Genomic DNA, 17752 nt, shown 5'->3' with positions numbered 1-17752 from the left:
CCTCAAGCTCGGCCAACCCCATTTGAAGTCCCTCTCCAAGCAACCGGTTACCAAACTTATATGGCCCTTACCCAATCATCTAAAGAGTGGACAGATAGCTTACAAGCTACAACTACCTGAAAGGACACAAATCCATCCTATGTTCCATGTGTCCCTCCTGAAGAAGTCAACAGGAACCCAGGCAGTCAATCAAGCTCTTCCACCCTTCCATGGAGAAGAAGAACCCCCAGCCATGCCAATAGCCATTCTTGACAGAAGGGTGACCTATCAGCAAGGGGCCCCCCTAATCCAAGTGCTAGTGCAGTGGTCAACACAGCACCACGACAATAACACTTGAGAGTATTTGTCGGATCTCTTCCAACAGTTCCCTAGTGTGGCCAGTTTGCTCTCCATTCTTGGAGAAAAGAATTAGCTTAAAGAGGGAGAAATTGTCATGTACCTAAGGGGTATAGCTGTAATACGGGGGAAAGTAGAGCTATAGGGGCTGTAACCATTTGTAAGGTAGTTGAACATTTAAATTTGAATTCGGGAGTGGCAACCGTTTTTGGCGCCAGCTTCCTGCAAGGGATGGACAAGTATAAAAACTCAACCCCAGCTCACTTTTAAGGCATCCAATACAATTGAATTGCCTCTTCTCAAATTTCCTTATAAATTTCTCTCTCTCTCTTTCTTCACGATTCTTCCCTAATTTCTCAAAATTCCCCTCCCCTCTCTTATTTTTCTCGCCAAGTTCTCCTCTAAATATAAGAGAATTCTCCTTGTCGAATCAGAGATTCGACAACGTGTTCGGATAAATGTGTTTTAAGTTGTCATTTATATAATTATGTATTTGATTTGAAAAAACTGATAAACTATCATAACTTAACAAAAAGACTAAAATGAACATGTTGTTGAATAATTCAAATAAAATTAATAAAAAATACTAATTTTTAATAAAAACAAATTATAAATTGATGTCTTGATAAAATATTTACCATTACATATTAATAAATTACATATAATTATTAAAAAATATATTAATACAATACTTTATGTTTAAATTTAGATTTAATTCATAAAAATGTTAAATATATATGTTGAGACATTATATAAAATTCTTTATTTTTATATTTTATCAATACATATAAAATATAAAAATAAAGAGGGAAGGGTAGAGGGATTGAGGTAGCGACCGCAATGGAGATGGAGGCGGCAAACATGATGAGGTGGTGACGACGATGGGGCTGGAGGTGACAATGGAGGCAACGAAGGAGATGGAGATGGAGGCGGAGGCAGTAGCTGCAATGGAGTTGGAGGCAACGAACGCAAGGCAGTGACGGCGATGGGGCTGGAGGCAACAATGGAGGCGACAAAGGAGAAGAGATGGAGATGGAGGCAACGAAAGAGAGAAAGGCAGAGGGATAGAGGGCAAAATTGTAAAATACTTGATCAACTCTATTTTTCATGTACATCATTTTGAGAAAAGTTATGAGAGCTTTTCTAAAACGCTATCAAATAGCGTTTAAGTTCAGCAGCGTTCAGTCTCTTTAATTTTTAACAAAAATGTAACTAAATAAGGTATAAAGTGTTTAAACTTCACTAGTAACTTATAAGCCGTCAAACCGATAAGCCAAACACCCCCTAGTAGACCACTACTCTTCCAAAAAATTAATGTATTATATGATGGAGCTACCGTATCGACAAACCATGCCCAAAATTGGGACCAAAAACCAAAAAATTAGAAGCTTGAAAAATAAAATCAAAATGAACTCGAGAACGGACACATCCCAAAGCATGAAATTGCTCGAGGCCAAACAAAACTGGAGTCTAGCAATGAAATTGCCACTGCTCTCTTGAACCACTACAGGATTAAGAGGTGGTTACCATCTTCGAAATCACGATACAGAAGGTCATCTTCATCGTCCTCCGACACCTCTTCGATGATGGTTGGCTTCAAAACTGGCTTAGAAGGCGCGTTCCTCTTCTTGGCGCGAACGGGAAGAGGCTTGTTCGAAACTCCAGGATACTGGAATTCCCAGAATCGAAATGAGGGCTTATGGGGGTGTGTGGAGATTCTGAGGAAGCCATAACCGTAAATCGAAGCAGCTGTTGAACTCAAAGCCCCAGAGGCTTCTCTCAACCCACAAATACTTAAATCCATTTCTTCGCAGTTTGCTCTCTCTCTCTCTCTCTCCCCGAGCGAAGCTGTGTTTTTTTAAGACGATTCGCGGTCTTATATGGCGTCGTTTTATGTTCGTGCTTGTCACGTGCAGCTGGTGATGATTTTTTCTTTTTCGTCTACCCAAATTTAAAGTCATTTTAGGTCATTTTCATACAAAATCTTATGCGGTTTATTATATTTAATGTATGTTATAAATATATATACATTATTAAATTTCTTATCAACTTTAAATTTCTTTAATAAAAATGTTCATGAAATAGCAAGTTCAAAAAAAAATATTTAAAGAGATTTAAGTATCAAAAAGTTAACTTTAAATGATAATTTTAAATACCTAAAACTTCTTAAATGAATTCTTTTTTAAGCTGCAACTTTATGAATAGTTTTATATATTCTTGAAAAAGTATATTTAAAAATGTTTAAAAAGTTAGATTATCGTCTAATTCACAATGTCTTCATATTTTTTTCGATTTATTTGTGATATTGAGGTAGTTCTAATAATTTTGGGGGCTAACTACGTCTCAAATTGACTTTTTTCGTGTGAAATGAGCACTAAATCTAATTCTCAATTCATTCTTCAACTCTCAAGTTAAATATTATGTTTAAAAATAATATAATATTGATATAATAAATATTATATACAAATTGTTAGGTGTCATAAAAGCAATACGTATAATAAATATAATCAAGATAACTTTATATAAAATTGGCAAGATGGATTGATTATTGGCTCAAGCTTGGGCCCTGGTTTCTATTAGTGTACTTTTTGAGTTGTTATAGGAGTTTGAGGCAAACCTAACCCTTGGTTTGCCCTTTGGACCTCCCTTTTATTGGGGTTCAATTTTTAAAGTTGGATTATTTTGAGTTTTTCACTAGTGTACATCATTAGTATTAACTATTTTTACAAAAAAAAATTCTCTATAGGATTTAGATCTTTAAGTATGTCTCTATTAAATTAAAAATGATTTAAGAATAATAAAAAAAAATTGTATAATGTAGCAAACCTCAAGTGTGTTAATATAATTATCCTTTTGTTTAAAGACTCTGTTAAACTCAAAAACTCTTATTAAATAGTTATAATTTTACTTGTAGTATTTCAAATCAAATCTAATGAGTAACTTTAATTTTTAATAATAATTCAATGAAAGATAACTACTACGCGTGTGCATAAGTTTGATTCAAATTGCGGGACTAAATCAGTTAATTGGTTTTTCTTATGATTTACAGTATGATTTCGATTTAATCACAATTTTATAATATAGTTTTGGTTTGTTTTATTATTATAAATAGTTTAATTAAAGATTTGGTATACATTCTTATAATTGGGAATATAAACTCAAAAGACAAAGTCCATTTGAGCTAGCTAATTCATACCCATCTCTATTCTATTTCATCCATTTTACTATATATCTATATTATTATAAGAAGACGCTAATAATAATATTCAATGGTCATTTAAATACTAATGAGCTTTTTACCAAACTAACCCCCAACATTATCTAAATCCAATACTTGGCAACGCTTCCTATTCTTCCTTCCAAACCAAAACATGGAAGACCAACAGCAAAATCATGAGAAAGCAAAGCAAAAGTGTAACCCCCATGAATGTAAAATGAAGAAAACACACACAAATTTAAAAATAACAAAACACAAAAAGAAGCCTACTTGGTTAAGTCTTCATCATTTGTCAGTCATACGAAATATCTACAAGTTGGAGAGCACTAAACAGAATAATAGTAATAATATCACATAATTATAAAGACAGGCTTGAGGCTGACAGTGGCAGTGGCAGTGGCAGTGGCAGAGTGGCAGAGGCAGAGAAATTAAGAGAAGCGGCTTCAGAGAACCCACGAATGCACAAAAGAAAACTAAATGTCCAATACAACTAAGGTAAGGGGCAAAAAGCCTGAGCAGAGCAGCGCAGCACTGGCCATTCTAAGAACTCTTCAGAAGTCTCTCTGTGTAGGCCTGCATGAAGAGGAAATATCAAAAGCTTCATCAATATCACACTATAATTTGCCAAGCCCCAATTCCATCCCAAATTCTTGAAAATCATTGCAAATAAGTAACTCAGTTATGAAAAGCAACACCAATTATGCCAATGCTAAAATTCATGAAGAAATCATTTCCCCAGTTTGATTCCATACAAGAGAAGATAATAAAAAATCATTGGACCGAAGACCGAGGCAATAGAATAGAATGGACTAGAGGATGACTTATGTATTAGTTTGGCCACAAGAAACGTGTAGACTCAGGATAGAGAACCAAATAAGAACTTACCTCAACAAGTTTGGTAAGCTTGGTTTTCGAATATGAGAGGTATTGGTCTATTTTTTCTTGCGTTTTTGGGATGTTGGCACCCTGAATTGTGCTGGTCACTTTATCAACCGCCTTCTTTACTATGGTTTTGTGAACTTCCCTGCTCATCTGGCCTTCCTTCCATTTGGGCTTTAGAATCTCCTTAACGAACTCCACAAGTGCAATTTTAAATAACCGCATTGCCTTTTCATCCTTCCCATTAGTGCCGTCCTCAACCTTAACGTCTGAGTCCACATTTCCTTGACAAGATTTTTCAGGCTCTTGCTTGCATTTCTCATCTTCTGTTTTATTTTCTTCCTCAATTTGTGAATTTTCAGTTGCCTTCTGCTGTCCCAACTCCGGACTTCTGTGGTGATTATCGTCAGGGCAGCCATTATTGTGGAGATTGGCAGAGTCGACCCCAACAGCAGATGATGGAGATGGTCGTTCCAAAAGCATTTGATTTTTCTGCTCAACACGGTTTAACAAAAATCCAGGGGGTTGATTGGAGTTGCTGGGTTTATTGGTTTCAATGCTGTTACCTACAGGATCATATTGTTCCTGGGACACAGCAGGTGGAACATGCTGAGAGCCCACTAAAGTAGTGGGAGGTGGAAGACTCACAGAATCAGGATGAGAAGACACCAATTCCCTGGAATTTGGGGGATTCAGTGCGGCATATAGCTGAGGAAGTTGCCCATTCCCTAATATCTGAGTTAGAGATGCTGGAAATTTTGTTATTTGCCCAACCTGCTCACTGTTCATAATGCTCTGATGCAATCCCGGATTATTTATTGTTTTGGCAGATTCTCCATGCTGAATTTGTGCCTGTATTTGAAGATTGGAAGAAAAGAAATTCTGTTGCGCCGGGCCATTCAAATCAATATTATGCCCATTTGTGGGGTTTCCAGAAGTACCATGCTGAGTTTGACTGATTCCAGCAAAACTTGGTGTTAGAGAGCCAAAATTATCAGCATTTTGAATTATACTCTCTCCAGGCACAAGATTAGGATGTCTAGCATTTCCGCTGATGTTTGCTTTGGTGACTGAGTTAGAATCATCACTGTCCCCTATCTTACTATGGTGCTGCAGTATCTGGGAATTTACAGGAAACACCGAGTGCATGACTACGGTACCAAGCTGCTGGCCTGAAGCTCCTGGCAATATCTTTTGTTCAAGAACATTCTTTGAGGTTGCATATGGAGTTTGAGGTTGCAAATGAGGAGGAAGTGGGAGATTTTCTCTATCAAATGATTTATCCATGTTCTCCGATAGACTAACACCCATCTTCACAATATTACTACCAGTCCCCCAGTTAGAGGATGCATTTTCATATGTCTCACCAGTCTTATCCTTCCATACTGTACCCCCTAGCATTCTGCTCTCATCATCCAAATTTTGATCCCATTTACTAACATGTTTCTCAGCATTCATCAGATTAGTTAAATCCACATTTTCAACATTATTATCACCCCAGCAAGAAGACTTTGCAGACCCTGAAACACCAGCTACATCACTCCATTTTGGACCATTCCATTGTTTGTTATTCTCATCCAAACTATGGCCCCATGCATTATCAGCATACTTCTCAGCAGTTATTGAAGACCCTTTTCCAGTATTACCGGACCCAGTGTTCACTGCAGTGTCCAAGACAGAAGTTGGTGCACCCCATTCTGAACCATTCAATGGTTTATTCATGTTATCAAAATCACGGCCCCACTTATCATCGAGTGGCTTTCCTTCAAGGTTACCATGTGCTGGATCATCATGAGAAAACCTACAGTCATCCCTCTGGCATTTTCCCATCAAAAAATACTTGCAGGGAGTACTCTTGCGCGGTTGTCGCTTGTAACCATGATCAGATGATGAATATTTATTGCTTCTATCTTTGTTATCACCAGTAGCATCATGATGAGGATATCTGCATGATGATCCCCTGTGGCACCTACCTTTTAGAAAATCAATACAAATCATTGCAGGTTTGCCAGTATTCCTCAAGAACTCATCCTTCTCTCCATCATAACGATTTCGCCCATCTTCCTGTCTACTTCTCCATCTGTCTGTCTGTTCTTTCTCTAATCGTTCCCCATCCTTGTGATTGAGATTATCCTGATGAAGGTACCTACACTGACTGCCTCTTCTACATTTTCCTGCTGCATAGTCTCTACACAATTGAGATGATGGTGGAAACCTACTTCGGTTGTCATTCAATCTATGTGATTCTCGTCTATAGTCACCAAGTGGGCTCCTGCTCCTGCTCCTGCCCCTTCCCCAGTCCCTGCTCCTGCCTCTGCTATGGCTCCGACTCCTGTCCCTGCCTCTCCCTCTGCTCCTGCTCCTGCTGCTGCTCCTGCTTCTACTCCTACTCTTGCTCAGGCTTCTGCTCCTACTCCTCCTGTATCTGATTTCCAAATAACAAGGCAGTATAAATATGCCAAAGGTCATCAGACTGAGGCAATAGCCAATATTATGATTAATCAGGATTACAATCAATAAGCAAAGTCCACTTCAAATGAGGGGGAAAACTGAAGAAACTTATCGAGGAAAAATAAACTGGGTATAAAACTAACAACATATTTTGGGGGAAAAAAAAGTGGAGACACTCACATAAACTCATTTCTTGGAGTTATATCAAGTTCCTAAAGTCACAAACCTGTGGGACTGGCTCCAACTTTTTTCATGGGAATAGCCTAGGCTTTGCTGTCCCGGTGCATGGAAGCCAGGAGACATACGATAGCTCTTATCCCCATCACAAGTCCTTCCAGTTCCCACAACATCATTCAGGTCTCTGTTGTCATCTTTCTGGCCATTGTTTCCTTGTGGTCCTTGCCAGGATGGCTGCAAAGAACAATCTTTTAACTTGAACATCATTGCCTTCCAAATTAATCATTTTGAGTCATGACTAACCTGAAGACTGGAATAGCTTTCTTCCCCATGCCAAGGATTCTTTTCACCGACTTGAGCCTGAATCTGAGGTTCTTCTTTCGTATCCCTATCCCACAGAGACTTGCGCTTTCTAGAAGCCCCACTCATTCCGTATCTTGTAAAGCTATGCCGGAGTAGCCTATATTCTCTCCACCAAGATGCAGTAGAAGCTGGACAAGAAGTGAAGTCAATTTTCAGAAGATATTAATAAATCTTTTTCTTGTTTGTACCATGTTATCTTTCTTTGTTGGTGCACATGTTTTTTCACTCATTCTTCGGAGAAATATAACAAAAAATTGCACCCCAAATGATTGTGAACAATTGAAGAGGAAACAGTAAAGTTGGGGTTATTATGCCAATTCGCACTCTCAATCACCATAAATATGTCTATATTTTTACCCAAGAAGAGTGTAAAATCCATAAGAAGAAAACATCTAAATAGAATAATATGAAGTATTTCTTAAAAAGCTATAATAAGCAACAACATTTAAAGTCCATAAGTGAACAGATGCACCAAACAGAAATATTAACATAATTCAAGAAGTAGCTAAAATTTATGTCTGTTCCTCCAAAGCAAGTAACGCAGACATGATAAACAAAAGAAACTCATCTTATGCCAATTTTTTAATAGGAAACTTCCATTATCATAAAGATCAATGAAAGTTAAACAAAACAGCACATGCATGAAAAAAGATATACAGCATTTATTTATACTGTCAGATTTTGTCAATAGTATAGATTCCTATCAAACTAGAATTGATATTTTATTATTATGTAAACTGACATTGTCATTCACTATGTAAGGGAAATATAGCTCCATCCTACATGATGAACAGCATTTCCAAGTAGCAGCCACCACCTGCTTCCTTCTCCAACAAGCCAATGAGCCAATCAAATGATCTTAGAGGGCTAAAATTTGAAATAGTGGCACCTCCTTGGTCATTTTGATTCCAAATGCCCAAAAAATGCAACTGGGAATAGACAACTGTTGTCAGATCACTGACCTAGCTTCCAATTTTTCCTGCATCAGTATCACCTCTAAAGATGCCACTATTTTAAAATCCAAAAATAAGTAACACATGGGCAAAACTTAAAGCTACCCTGGAACCTAATTCTCTGCTTGATGACTACCCAGTGCACCAAATAGTTTCATTCACCTCTCTCCTCTTTAAACTAGCTTGGCATTGGTTATAATGCAAATCCTTATTTGACAATACTCTACTGACTACGAACTCATAATATATTCATGCACTCCTCTATGGGAGCCAGACCATGGATGTAAAACGCACACATTGTATATAATGAAGAAGAAGGCTACCTAACAAAGTCAACTATCTGCAGATTCAACTGAAACCATCAGAAATCAAGGCAACTCGAATAATTAAAAGATCACCACAAGCACAATAATACTAGTAGTAGGCAGTTCACTGTTCTTATGATCATACCAGCCAACCAAATATTAATGCAAAAAGTTAGTTTACAATGTTGGTTACTAACCGTATGTGAGGATTTTGATCCCACAATCACAGTAGGAGCTTAAGCTGCACTACTGTTTCATTGCAGCACTTCAAATTCTGATTTTTACAACATGAACACTGCTATCATTGCAATACAAGCCATGAAGCCTGCTTCTTGCTACTGATAGCCACAAATTCCCAGGATACAGAGTACATACAGAGGACATGGACATACCAATGCATTAAATTTAAAAAATTAAGACATGACATGAGACAATACACCAAATAATAAGTATCTTCCACACATATGCATATTAAAGTAATAGGCAATAAATATAATTAAAGTCTAAATATATATTTATAAACAAAAACCTTTTTCCCAAAGCTTTGGAATTTAAAATTCATAAGATTAAAAAAATATAAAATAAGGGACGACCAATAGATATAATTCTATATTGCTTTTATTTCATTATTGATTTTTAACTTGAGCTCTCAAATGTAAAAGGCAGTTCTAATTAGTTTAACTAATAGACACAGTATAACCCATGAGGGACAAGGGTGAGCCCAAGTGTCAGGTAATAAAAGTGAACAGAAAGTAGTTTTCAGATGAAAGAAGAATTTGATTCATATGGAATACCCTTCCGTACAGAATTATATAGGCGAAAGATCTAAAAACTTACCATCTAGAATGTACAATCAAGGAATTAGACAATCCTACAAACTAGAAAGTTCTGACTTTTATACAATCCCTATAATTACTCTAATCAATCATCTATCAATCTATGATTTACAGCTGCACTCTTTTAATATATACTCTCTCAATTTATTCTTTATTCAAGGTATTCCAACACTCCCCCTGAAATTGATGAATAGATATCAATCATTCCCAGCTTGCGAATTAATACTTCAAAACCTGGTCTAGACATTGCTTTGGTTAGGATATCAGCCTCTTGAACTTGAGTAGGAATGTATGACAAGATAATTGTTCCTTTTTCAATTTTAGTCTTAATGAAGTGTTTTGTCAATCCTTACATGCTTCATCCTATCATGCTAAATTGGATTATGAACTATACTAATAACTGATTTGTTGTCCTGTATAGCTTCATGGGTCCATCCCGTGATATTCTTAAGTCGTGTAATAGTCTTTCCAACCAGATTATTTCACATATTCCTTAGACAATTGCTTTATACTCTATTTCGGTGCTGCTTCTAGCCACTACTGACTGCATTTTGCTCCTCCAAGTGACTAGGTTACCCCATAACTTAGTGCAGTATCCAGCAGTACTCACTGTCTTCCACTGATCTTGACCAATCTACATTGGCATAGCATTCAATTTTTCAGTTGTCACATTTTTTGAATAATAGACCCTTGGTGTACCCTTGAGATACCTAAAAATATGATTTACTGCATCTAGATGTCTTTGTATAGGAGCATGCATAACCTGACTTACAACACTCGCATTAAAGGCAATATCTAGTCTTGTGAGAGATAGACAAATCAATTTACCTACTAGTCTTTGGTATCTAGCCTTATCCATGAGATGATCAATTTCTATGCTCCTTGATTTACAATTCTGTTCCAAAGGAGCGCTTGCAGGTTTGCAGCCTAGTTTCTCGGTTTCAATGAGAAGGTCTAGAGCATGTTTCCTCTGAGTTATAAATATACCTTTTTTACTCGCTACTTCCATGCTAGGGAAATATTTAAGTGTTCCAAGGTTTTTAACTTTAAACTCAGCTTGTAGACAATCTTTTAATTGTTGGATTCCTGCAGCATCACCACCTGTAAGAATCATATCATCCACATATACTATTAGAATTGACTTTTTCTCATTTTCAGTTTGCCTGATAAACAAGGTGCGATCAACCTGTTCTTCTTGTGACGCAGCGTAGGAAGCAATTTAAACCAGTTTCACGTTGAAACTGAAGACGAAATCGAATTTAAGAGAAGAAATCTGATATTATTCTAAAGTTGCTTTCTAATACTTAGAAAAAGAATATTTACAGGTTAATCCTAAACCTTAATTCACTAGGAAAAGTAATTCCTAGCTGAATCAGGAAGAGAAAAACAAAGTTAAATCCTAACTAAAGTAGAAAACTGGAATTCTAATTGAAGTAGAAAACTAAAACTGAAATCCTAATTGCAATAGGAAAGCCTAATTGCAGTAGAAAAACAAAATCTTGTAAGGACCATATTTCTTGGGTTGTAATTTGCTGTAAGTGCCTGCTGGAAATATCTCCTTTCGCAGAAACACCAACACATCGTCTCTGACTGAAAACAACTTCTCTTTACAATGTCGATTAGCAGCTTGTTTGTACTTAGAGTTAGCTTGTTGTAGCTTCTGCTTCACATCTTGCACTGTCTACCACTGTTCTGCCATATTCTGAGCGGCTACATTGACTCCTAGATCCTTTGGTAGTTTGATTAGATCCAAAGCATGTTGCTGTGTCTTCTGATACATGACTGACAATGGTGATTGTCCTGTGGCACTGTGAATAGCACTGTTGTAAACAAATTCTGCCTGCGCCAGTGCTAAATCCCATTATCCGGGCCTGTCACCACAGATGCTTCGAATGAGGTTGCCCAGAGTTTTGTTCACTGCTTTTGTTTGTCCATCTGTTTGAGAGTGGGTCATACTACTGAAATTCAATGAAGAATCGAACATCTTCCATAAAGTTCCAAAAATGGCTAAGGAATTTGATGTCTCTATCTGAAGTGATGGTTTTTGGTACTCAATATAAATGGACTACTTCTTTAAAGAACAATTTAGCAATACCATCCGCATCAGCAGTCTTCTTGCAAGGGATGAAATGAGCCATCTTTGAGAACCTATCAACAAAAACAAAAAAAAAGTCCATACCTCATTGAGTTTGTGGTAAATCCAACACAAAATCCATCGATAGATCCTACCAAATAGCTTCAAGAATAGGTAAAGGCATGTATAACCCTGTATTCTACGACTGTCCCTTGGCAGTTTGGCATATGTAGCACCTTTGCACAAATCTAGTTACATCCCTCCATAATTGTGGCCAATAAATACGATCACTAACTGCAACAATGGTTTTATCACGACCAAGATGACCAACTAGACCCCCCCCCCCCCCCCCCCCCCCCATGTAAGTCTCGAATCAGCTTTTCCCTTAGAGTGGAACGAGGTATGCAAAGCTGATTTCCTTTCATCAAGTACCCCTCATGGATGTGAAAATCATCACAGGTTCGTTGCTGTTGCACTTCCCCCAAAGAACTTGGAAATCCTCACTTGTCTCATACAACTCCTTTAGTTGTTCAAAACCCACAACTTCTATGCTCATTGTTAGCAATAAATTCGCTCATCTGCTTAAAGCATCCGCAACTTTGTTTTTCATTCCCAACTTGTGCTTTAGTTTAAAAGAGAATTTTTGCAAAAACTGAGACCACTTGACGTGCATATCACTGCTGATTCTCTTCTGGCTATTCAAGTGCTTCAAAGCTTCATGATCCAAGTACAGAACAAATTCTCACCCAACCAGATAATGCTCCCACATTTTCCAAGCTTGGACGACATAATAGAATTCCTTGCCATATGTGCTCCACTTCCACCTTGCTTCACTCAACTTCTCACTGAAGTATGCTATGGTCCTCTTCTCTTGAGACAGGACTGCCCCTATCCTTACTCCACTGGCATCACATTTCACTTCAAATAACTTGTCAAAATCTAGCAGCGCCAACACTGGGCAGTACACAACTTTTCTTTTAACACAACAAAACTAATGTTGGCTTCCTCTCCCTAATGGAATTTCCCCTTCTTCAAACACTCGATTATGGGTGCAGCAATGCTACTAAAGTTGCATATAAAACACAAAGTTTCCAATCCATGGAAACTTTGCACCCTAGTGACAGTTTTTGGGATTGGCCATTCTCTAATGGCTTGGATCTTTTCTTCATCTACTTGTATCCCTTCAGCACTAACAATAAAGCCAAAGAATAGGAGTTTATCTGTCATGAAACTGCACTTCTTCAAGTTCACATACAGCTTATTCCCCTGCAAGATTTTTAGCACTTCCCTCGAAAGGTACTCTTCCTCGGATCGACTGTAAATTAGAATATCATCAAAATATACAACCACAAGTTTTCCAATAAAAGGTTTTAGTACCTGGTTCATCAATCTCGTGAATGTGCTTGGGGCGATAGTCAACCCGAATGGCATCACCAACCACTCATACAACCCCTCCTCAATCTTGAAGGCCAATTTCCACTCATCTCCTAGTCTAATTCGAATTTGATGATATCTACTTCTCAAGTCTAATTTTGAAAACCACTTAGCACTATGCAATCTATCCAACATGTCATCCAATCTCGGAATTCAGAATTTGTACCCAACAGTTATCTTGTTAATTGCTCTACTATCTATACACATCCTCCAACTAACATCTTTCTTCGGAGTCAACAATGCTAGAATTGCACAAGGACTCATGCTCTCTTGAATTTGGCCCTCTCTCAACGGCTCTTCCACTTTCCCCTTCAAAATCTCTCTCTCTTTTGGACTCATTCAGAATTGCACAAGGACTCATGCTCGTATTGCACCACCTTGGATTCTTTAATTGCTTCCTCCATCTCTTGCTCAGAATGGGTGATGGTAAGGAAGGTTCGCCCCTCCACTTTAGAAGTTTTAGGACGAAGTGGTACCAAAGTGTACTTTACTCCTTCCTTCTCGAACTTATACACATTATTCCTCCCAGAATGCTGAGCATTTGCATCAGACTACCAAGGTCTACTCAACAAAATATGACAAGCATCCATATCCACAATATCACAATATTTGGCTATGGAAAAGGGGACCTTATAGCATTCTGTCATGTGGACCTTCTCTGCGGCTTTAATCCACTCAATAGTATAAGGAGCAGGATGTTTCTCAACGGGTAATCGCAAGCTCTCCACCGTTTGTCTCCCTATAATGTTCTCTTGCTGCCACTATCAATTATAACATCAAACACCCAGCCTTTAATAGTACACCTAGTTTGAAACAGTTGATGACACTGGCTAGGATCTTCTGTCTTAGGTGCCAGCATTGTTCGTTGAACCACATAGCTCAAAACATTATCACCATGGTCATCTTTGTACTCAATATCCTCTCCATTGGGGTTGCATATCTCGACATCATCTTCCTCTTCTCCATGTTCAACTATGTGGACTGCCTTGCTTTGAGGACATTCATTCGATCGATATCTTGGTTGGTTACACCTAAAACACTTTCCTGAGGTAGGTCTTGCATAGGGGTTAAGCCCTTTTTGTGACTCCTTCACTTTTGTGACCTTCTGCTTACCTACAACCTTATCAACCTTATCCTCCCTATATCGGTCAACATGGACTTGATTTCCTTGGGACTATTATGTACTGTCTTTATCAGCTATTGCTTTGTATTAATGAGCATACATCTTACGTAAATAATCAGTCCATGCCTTTTCCTGCAACATCAACTCTACCTTCAACGCTATATTCTTGGCTTCAACTAGAGTTCGCAACACCTGTACCCTTATACGGTCTTTGATGGCTGCCTTTAAACCTTCTAGGTACCTAGCCACTTGTTGTCCCTCACTTTCTCTTAAGTCATTCCGCTTTGATAGCCTAATAAATTCAACGGTATATTCATGGACAATCCATTGTCCCTGTCGACATCTTTGATATTGCTAATATCGTTGAAATAAAATCTGATCATAATCAAAAGGAAGAAAATCTCTTTCTAATAGTTGCTTCATTCGAAACTAGGCTCGAATTGGAGGTCTACCCTCTCTTTCCCTTTGGTTTTGCTCTCTATTCCACCAGACGGAAGCACCCCTTTTAATCGACACACCACTAGCTTTACTCTCCTATCTTCAGGTATTTCCATATATTCAAAGAACCCGTCAATTTCAGCAATCTAGTCTAGGAATTCTTTGATATTTAGATTACCACTAAGTATGGAATGTCTACCTTCAACTTAAACTCATCTTTGTCCCCGTAAGCGTTTCTCTGGTCACCTCGATTGTATTGATTATTCCTGCAATAATTTCTCACACGTTCCACTGAGTCTTCAACTTCTATATCATCATCATAGGCAGACTACCTTCATCGATTTGCAGGACCAAGTCTACCTAAACGACCACCGCACGCATGAGCAACTTCATCTCCTGCAAGTAGCACCTCATTTTCTTAATCTCTATTAGCACTAGCTAAGGCATCTAGGCGATCTGCCATCTCTTCAAAATGCCACTCTAGGCACTGGAATCAGAGATCTATCCTGTTCTCCATGTCCTTCAATGCAGCCTAGGATTTGAGGCTTCAATTCCTCGATCACAGCCAACAAAATCGCCGCCACAAACGTTGTCATCACCGTCCATCGAACTGCGCGAGCTTCCCTACTCTGATACCAACTGATGCGACGTAGGAAGCGATTTAAACCAATTTCACGTTGAAACTAAAGACAAAATCAAATTTAAGATAAGAAATTTGATATTATTCTAAAGCTACTTTCTAATACTTAGAACAAGAATATTTATAGGCTGCCCCTAAACCTTAATTCACTCGGAAAAGGAATTCCTAGCTGAATCGGGAAGAGAAAAACAAAGTCAAATCCTAACTAAAGTAGAAAATTGAAATTCTAATTGAAGTAGAAAACTAAAACTGAAATCCTAATTGCAATAGGAAATCCTAATTACAGTAGGAAAATAGGAAATCCTAATTGTAATAGGAAAACTAAATGACATTCTAATTGTAGTAGGTGTTGTGTTTTGCATCGAGTATATTCTAGAAGACTTGGAAGGAATCAGGGGAATACAAGAGTGATTCAAGCGACTTAAATAAACTAAGTTAGGGATAGACTAACTTAAGTGATTCAAGCGGCTTAAATAAACTAAGTTAGGGAGAGACTAACTTAAGTTGTATGTATGAGGGGTATATTAGACTTTGTGTAGTCTAGTTTAAAGCCTTGTAATTACTGTCCTAATTTGTCTATAAATAGGAGACATATGTGGGTAGTCGCGGTATCATTCATAATTGTGTACGAGTGCAAGTAATTGAGAGAAAAGTCTAAAGAGATAGCCTTTGTGATCTTGGTTTTCATTCTGTACTCGTGAGGGACTCTTGTGTACTGATTCTTGAAAGATTTCTAGTGGATTGCTCTCGGGATCTAAGGATGGATGTAGGATTGCATTTTGCAATTTGAACCAAGATAAATCTCTGTGTTCCATCGTGTGGTTTGCATGTCTCTTACTCTACTTTCATTTATGTTTCAATTCTAATTTACGTTTCTACTGTTGGGATTGTTTCAGGTGTGTGTGCGGTTGTAATTGGCAAGAGATTGAGTAATCCTAGTGCTCCTAATTGTAACAGTAGGAAATCAAAAGGCTTATCTAGCTTCTTTCGGACTCTTATGGGCTGGATGTTCCATATCATGTTGGTACCCAAGAGTCTTAATAGTTGCACTAAACTTTGTAAACCATGCCCTAGGTGACTGCTTTAGACCATAAAGGCAATCTCTAGTTTGCATACTTTATCTCGATTTGTAGCTGATTCAAAACCAAGAGGTATTTGCATGTAAACTTCTTCTTCCAACCTTCCATTCAAGAAAACATTTTTATGCCCAAGTGATGAAGTTCCCAATCCAAATTTGCAGCCATAGAAAATAATACTCTAATGGAGTTCAACGTAGCTACAGGGGCAAAAGTCTCTTTATAGTCTATACCATAGGCTTGGGTAAAACTTTGTGCAACCAACCTTGCCTTGTACCTCTCAATTCTACCATCAACATTATACTTCACTGTAAATATCCACTTGCAACCAACTATTTTCTTGTCTTTAGATAGCTCCACTATGCCCCATGTTTGGTTGTCAAATGTCAACCAAAGCCTTCATTTCCTCTAACACAGCCTTTTCCACTTATGATTCTCCAAAGCCTTCTAGATATTTGTACGGATTTCTACATTATCAACTGAAGTAGTGAATGCCCTATACTTTGGAGATATCTTAGCATAAGTAAGATAGTTCGAGATAGGATGTTTAGTGCAAGAACTTACTCCCTTCCTTATAGCAACAGGCACATCAAGGAGGTCATCCTCAAGTATAGTTTGTTCTAGATTAGAACTTGAATTCAGTTTAGACGATTGGATTTGAGAAGGAATTTTAGGTCCCCTTGAATAGACATTAAGAGGCTAATCAATAGGTTGAGGATGTTGAGGCGGATCAATAGCAAGATCAATACTATGGTCAGATTTTTTTGCTTCTTCTGCACAAAATTCTTGGACATGTTCATAGGTAGATTTAGAAGGAACAATAGGCTCAACAAATGGAGAAGGATTTGTAGGAACAATAGACAAAGATATAGAAAAATCCCAATACTTCTCTTCTTAAGATATTTCCCCCTAAAGAGAAGTAGGGGAATAGTAGGGTTGATGTTCAAGGAAGAGAACATCACAAGACATGTAGAATCATTTAGTGTAGGAGAATAACAGTTGTACCCTTGTTGTGTCAGGGAATAACCAACAAAGACACATTTGAGGCTTTTTAGATCCAATTTATCCCAAAGGTAGTGCAACCAAAAACCCTTGGGGTGAGAGAATTAAGAAGGTGGATGTGAGGAAAAATTGTCATCAAACTACTCAATGGGGTTTTGAAATTAAGGGGTTTAGATGGAAGCCTATTGATTAGGTATGCAACTATTAAAATAACTTCCCCTAGAAAGAGTTAGGAACATTGCTAGAAAATATCATAGATCTAGCAACTTCAAGGTGGTGTCTGTTTTTTATTTCAGCTATCTCATTTTATTGTGGGGTGTAAGGGCAACTATCTTGATGAAAAATACCTTGATCAGAAAGGTATTAGGTGAATTCTAGGCCAAAGTATTCCCTCTCATTATTAGATCTGAGAATATGAATAGAGGATTGGAATAAATTTTGTACAAGT

The 17752-nt window shown here is 37.7% G+C and overlaps 2 protein-coding genes across 5 annotated transcripts in view; both read right to left on the bottom strand.

Moving 5' to 3' along the window:
- LOC127798816 (uncharacterized) overlaps positions 1 to 2178 on the bottom strand; it is a 63046-nt gene extending 60868 nt beyond the window's left edge. The window contains exon 1 of the mRNA XM_052332433.1: positions 1864 to 2178. Within this exon, the coding sequence (XP_052188393.1) occupies positions 1864 to 2140 (277 nt within the window). The 5' untranslated portion in view covers positions 2141 to 2178. The remainder of the gene's footprint in view (positions 1 to 1863) is intronic.
- A 1632-nt stretch (positions 2179 to 3810) lies between these two features.
- LOC127799231 (zinc finger CCCH domain-containing protein 55-like) overlaps positions 3811 to 17752 on the bottom strand; it is a 30437-nt gene continuing 16495 nt past the window's right edge. For all 4 annotated transcript variants that reach the window (XM_052333050.1, XM_052333053.1, XM_052333052.1 and 1 more), the window contains 4 exons: positions 7364 to 7551; positions 7110 to 7294; positions 4439 to 6857; positions 3811 to 4126 (listed from right to left, as the gene is read on the bottom strand). In XM_052333050.1, coding sequence (XP_052189010.1) covers positions 4094 to 4126; positions 4439 to 6857; positions 7110 to 7294; positions 7364 to 7551 — 2825 coding nt within the window. In that variant the 3' untranslated portion in view covers positions 3811 to 4093. The remainder of the gene's footprint in view (positions 4127 to 4438; positions 6858 to 7109; positions 7295 to 7363; positions 7552 to 17752) is intronic.

This window comes from Diospyros lotus, chromosome 4 (genome assembly GCF_014633365.1).
Source record: "Diospyros lotus cultivar Yz01 chromosome 4, ASM1463336v1, whole genome shotgun sequence".
Lineage (NCBI taxonomy): Eukaryota > Viridiplantae > Streptophyta > Magnoliopsida > Ericales > Ebenaceae > Diospyros > Diospyros lotus.
This window is presented reverse-complemented; position numbering and strand designations above follow the sequence as displayed.